Source organism: Mus pahari, chromosome 2, assembly GCF_900095145.1.
Source record: "Mus pahari chromosome 2, PAHARI_EIJ_v1.1, whole genome shotgun sequence".
NCBI classification, from domain to species: Eukaryota; Metazoa; Chordata; class Mammalia; order Rodentia; family Muridae; genus Mus; species Mus pahari.
This window is the reverse complement of record NC_034591.1, coordinates 130,638,789-130,644,253: the sequence shown is the minus strand read 5'-3', so window position 1 is coordinate 130,644,253 and position 5,465 is coordinate 130,638,789. Positions and strand designations below refer to the sequence as shown.

Below are 5,465 nucleotides of genomic sequence, written 5' to 3'. Positions count from 1 at the left end.
AGAGAGAGAGAGAGAGAGAGAGAGAGAGAGAGAGAGAGAGAGAGAGAGAGATCTGTAGGCCACTCACTTGTCCCCGGGTCACAGTTTACTCTTCCGTGGACGGATTTGCCTCTGGTGTCCTGCCCATCTGTACAGCTACAGAGCTCAGGAAGGAAGTTACGTGTAACACTGACTTTGAAAATGTAAACACTCGCTGTGTCCCTGGACGTAATAAACCCATCTTACAAAGAAACAAAGAAACCTTGTACGGAGCGGAGCACACCCCGGTGGAAGCCCTGGATTGCCAGCCTTTGGAAGGAAGTCACCGAGAGTTACATTCCCTGTACTTTGCTTCCACAGCAGATTTTCTTTCTTAAACTTTGTACTTAGCCTCCTCCCCCCCCAAAACAAAACACCCCAAAACTTGCTGGGGTTTCTTCCTCAGCGGCCTCTGCCTCTGGAGAGGAAAGCCTGTCCTCACCCCCTGCACCTCACTGCCCCCGCCTCTTTCTGCTTCCTGCTAACTCTGCAGCGCCCCGGAGCCTGAGCTGGAGCCTGTGCCGAGGCTCCAGTGAGCATGCTCACAGCAACCCCCCCCCCCCCAAAAGCAGAGGAAGCTGGTTTACATACGAGTCATACCAGGCATAGCCCGCATGTCAGTGCAGTCAGCTTGCAGCGGGCTGGGAGGGAGAGTGCCTTTGTCCTGAGAAACGTGCTTTGTGTTTTTCTTTTTTACTGCTTTCTTTTTAAACCCCCAAGACAGGCTTGAGAAGGCTTCTGAAATGATTTTTTAAAGTCGACTAGAAGACACAATCAGACTCCTTCCACAAGCCCTTGATGGGTTTTGTTTGAGTCTGGTGTGTGTGTGTGTGTGTGATTTTTTGAAAACCTTTTACATACTTTGTTTTGATCTCGTGAGGCTGGGCCTCTGTCTTCCTGAAGTTTTAGGAGAGCCTGCAGCTACTCGGCCAAGACTGAATTTTGAAACTTTCTCTTTGGGGGTGAAAGCAAAGAACTGTTTTTCTTTGCTAGCCGGACAGATAAATGCTGTTTATGAAGATGGACCTGTTGAACTACCAGTACCTGGACAAGATGAACAACAATATCGGCGTGCTGTGCTACGAAGGTAGATGTTCTAGAATGTACTCTCTGCATTTGTGACGCCACTCCTCCTTTGGAGGGGGGGCTCTGACTGGCTTATGAACATTTTCTTGTTTTTCTTGTGATGGTGGAGAGAGTGGAAAGAGAGTTGTGTACTGTGTCAGGACAGTTAGCTTTTGCCCAGCAGGAGGGTGGCAGCCGGGGAGGGCTGGAAGAGACACGCTGTTAAAAGTTTACTTGCGATGTGCTACAAGGTCTGGGAAGATCGTGGCATTATAAGTGATTTTTCTCTTTTGATTTTGTTGGCGCTTTATGCATAAGTAGGAATTTACAGAAGTAAGGAGAAGTTAAACATGTGGTGCTGGAGTAGAGGGGAGGGGCCTTGGGACTTATTTTTAAACATATCACTGTGTACAGTGTTCCGTGTGGACCCTTGCTCTGAATTTCATGGGGTGGGGGAACAACAACAGAAAGCCACAGTAAGTTCTTGTTTTCCTGAGCCATTGTCTCAGACATCAGACATCGAGGTTTTTCTCCTGTGAGGTTTGTGGGACTGGCAGGGCCTGGTGTCAGAGAGCCCAGGCCGGGCTCTTTGTCTGCCGCCCCATTTCCTGTGCAGAGAACTGACAGTGAGACAGGCTCCCTCCAACCCCAGCCCCTGGCAATTACACCATAAGCAGCCAGAAGGCTGAAGAAAGTGGAAAATGCCCCCCACCCGTAGATTTGCCCATCACCTCCCCTTCCCCTGGGCACTCCCTGTAGTATTTTAAGCTTCTCTGGAGAAAACCCCAATCCCATCTTTTGGAATCTTACCTACGTGCGATTTGAGACCAGAGTAATGGGGCTGAGTTGTGGTACTGGCCGGGCAGCGGGAGACCTGGAGCTGCCTGGGAGTCTTTTCCTGGTGCCTTCCTGCTGTGGGCAGCAGGCTCTGGGGTTTCTCCCCTAGAAAGCCTAGTGTGTTGTCTGCTTTTTCTTGAACAGAAGTTAAAAGAGGGAGCAGAGCCGATTGTGTTCATGTGAAAGTTTCAGATCTGCTTCTTAAGTAGTTGAAAACATACCTTTTCTCTCTCAAGCCTGCTTTAAAAGTAACTCTGTGAGGAGAATCTCATTTAAAGGGGTTTTGTTGTTGTTTTGCTTTTTAGAAAAATAAGATCTCACTTTACTTTGACAAATTTCCTCTACATCTAAGGGGCATCTCAGCTTCCAAACCCTCTCATCTCAAAGGTTGGGTTCTCCAGAAGTCACCAGATGTGATTTCTGGTGGGATTCACGTATTATCTTTAAAAAACAAAAACAAAAAACAAAATTCCACATTGAAAGCTCAAAACTTTTAATGTGATTTCTTTGTCAACAAATGCTCTTTAAAAAACAAAACAGTGCCTGGCTGGCCCCGGTGAGGCGCAGAGGCTGCTAGCATAGTGGTTTCTTCCTTGTGTCCTGGGAGGAAGTTCTGCAGCTCCCCCAGGTGGGTGTGTGGTTCCACAGAAAACATAAATGCCAACAGTTAGCTGTCTTGTTTCCATCGCTGTTTGGAAGAGCAGACCTAGAAGCTGAGAGCTGCGTGGATGCATGGGATCCCAGGCTATCATCTGTTTAGCTTAAACATCTGCTCCTGTTTTCCTTATTATGAAAGGTAATATTATTCTAACACCAAAATGAATACACAGGAAATGAAGAAAAGCACAGCAAAACCTGAGTAGTACTCAGAGCCGGTTGTTTATGTCCTCTGGTTTCCTTGCTGTAAACACCATACACATCTGGTCTCCACTGCCAGGGCCGTGTGGAAGGATGGGTACCAATCATACATAGTGTTCTCTCCTGTAAACCGTTCGAGCACAGCTAAGCCTGGAGGCACACGCCTTTAATCCCAGCCCAGAGGAGGCAGAGGCAGGTGGATCTCTGTGAGTTCCAGGCCAGCCAGTCCACACTCCAGGCCAGTCTATAGTGAGTTCCAGGACAGCCAGGACTCTATAGACAGCGAGTCTCAAACAAACAAACTAACAAACAAACAAACAAACAAACAAAGCAAGCAAAGGAGAAGTTGGTACAGTTTAAATGAGGTGCACTGTGTTTGTTTGCATTGAACATGCCAGCCCTCCGGCGTGCCAGGGCAGTGGTGTAGAACACATGTGGACTGGGGGGGGGGGGGTTTAGGTGGCATTTGATTTCATCCGGGGCACAGGCCAGTCTCTTGCCTGTTAACAGGGGACAGACTCAGCATTTGCCCTGTTGGCTTTAGAAGTGAAGGTGTAGGTGGCAAGCTTTGCTTGCCCGGGTTGGTGCAATGACAACCCTGGTTGTGTCAGGGCAACTGTGTCCTCGCCGCCTTCCTTCTCTCAGTGGCCAGCCGCCACGAGGATGGGCCAGCCACCTACCCTGCAGCACACAAGGACCCCTGCATCTTACTTTTGAATCCACTCTGGGTTGCCTGCCCTCCTCGAGGTCTCGGGTCAGAGCCTAAATTATCTTCTGCTAAATCCACTTTCTCCCACAGAAGAGCCCCATGGTACCCAGACCTGTTCTAAATGGTTGGGGCTGTTCCCTGCACAGCAGCCCCATCCTGGTGCCTGCCCCCATAGTCACCTCGGAGGAGGATTGGAAGGCCAATAGAGGGGAGCAGACACCCCAGCGCGGTGGTGTTGAAACAGAAGATCTGTCTAACTCGTGAGAACCAGTTTCTATGCTAATGACAAGTGATTTAGTAGACTTGCTTGTGTTGGTGAATAAGCTCAGGAACCTCCTGGCCTCTTACCACCATGCCCCACAGCTAACCACTACATCCTGCCTTACCCTTCCGACTGATCCCATGGAACCTACAGAAGCGCGCTTTTGCCTCTGTCCATAAAAAAGGCATAGGGCAGCCCCAGCCAGCCCTCCCTTTCCTTTCCCCTTTGAACTCACGAGCTGGTAAGCGAGCGAGCAAGTGTACCTCAGAAGCCTCATGAGGGCAGAGCTGCTGCCTTGGTGACTGGCACAACCCCAAGGCGTAGCTTCTTGGGCCTTCTTGGGCTCCAGGAAGTGGTAAAAGGTCTGCAGGCCTCCCCCCCCCCCCCGGGCTGTGGTCACTGCTGTATAATGCAGTCTTTAATTATAAACTGTTACGTTTTTCTCTAATTAACTAGGTCACCACAGAGCCAAGCCGGCCCTCAGACATCACTTCATACCTTCGCCTATTTTGCTAATGAAACCTGAGGCCCAGAGCCTCTCTCTGTTCAGAGGGATTTAAAGTTTGTTGCAGGGCTGAGCTGAGGTTGGAGCCCAAGGAATTTCACCATCTCTAGGCCTCTTCTTCCCATCCTGACCTTTCCAGAGTTACTGTGTCTCCTCTGTTCACATCCTGAGGACGTGATGCCGGAGGAAGGGAGGGGGCAGGCCACACACAGCTCGCAGCGTATTGTCCTGATGCCGGCTGGTCTGGGTTCTGAGGCGTGTTTGATGTCCAAGGAAGAGTAGTGATACCAGCTGCAGATGACCAGCCTTCTAGAACTTTCTCTCCCTGCCACTGTAGACACTAGGGGTGGGATGGGGTTGGAGGAGGAAGGAAAGGCCAGGTCCCAAGAGTGAGTCCTTCAGGAAGCAGAGGTGTGTGGGATGTTTCAAGATGGCGGACAGCCATATTTACATAATTACTAAGTTCTGAAAACTTAGATGCTAATAAATGCTCACGGTTGGCTGTGGCTGTAAACTGCTGTTAGTGATTCTTCAATTATGGGTTAAGAGCCATTAGTGTGTAATTTGGTAGAAGAATTCTCTCCTTTTAACTTAATAGTGTGATTTGTCTTGGGAGAAAGTAGGGATGAAGTGCGTATTGTGATGGGCTCGAAGCGCCAGAGACAGTGTGGAGAGCTCCTCGGGGTTTAGAACCATTGGCTGTTTTAGAACATAATTACACTGTGTCACCGCGGGCTGCACTCAGATCCATCTTCCCAGACTGGAAGGGAACAGACGGACGCACTTGAGCCCAGCAGACTGAGGCCCTACAAGTCTGGGCACGGGGCTCTTTGGTTTCTTGCCAGTCCACCAGCAACAGGTTGATGGAGGCCCAGCTTCGTTATTCTTTGTCTGAGGAGGCTTGGGAGCCTCCAATGCTGTTGAGTGAAGAGGTCACAAGAGCCAGGCCACAAAAGTCCCAGGGCTGGTCTCCAGCCCTACCCACAGATCAAGTGACATGGTCTTGATCCAGGCGCATTCCCCGGTGGTATATCTGTGACCATTTTACTGTGGAAATTCATTCAACTGTAGCATTTTACAGGTGTGTGTGTGTGTGTGTGTGTGTGTGTGTGTGTGTGTGGAGAGAGAGAGAGAGAGAGAGAGAGAGAGAGAGAGAGAGAGAGAGAGAGAGAGAGAGAATGGGAGGGGATTGATAAAAGCCCAGGTGAGTG

At 49.8% G+C, this 5,465-nt stretch overlaps 1 protein-coding gene across 3 annotated transcripts in view; it reads left to right on the top strand.

Annotated features, from left to right (window-relative positions):
- The window catches only part of Vgll4 (vestigial like family member 4), a 109,343-nt gene that overhangs the window by 47,407 nt on the left and 56,471 nt on the right, over positions 1 to 5,465 (top strand). The window contains exon 1 of one of the 3 annotated variants that reach the window (XM_021191672.2): positions 610 to 1,105. The exons of the other annotated variants lie outside the window; for them this stretch is intronic. Within the exon in view, the coding sequence (XP_021047331.1) occupies positions 1,024 to 1,105 (82 nt within the window). The 5' untranslated portion in view covers positions 610 to 1,023. Of the gene's footprint in view, positions 1 to 609; positions 1,106 to 5,465 lie in introns of those variants that run through there. 3 annotated transcript variants of the gene reach the window in all.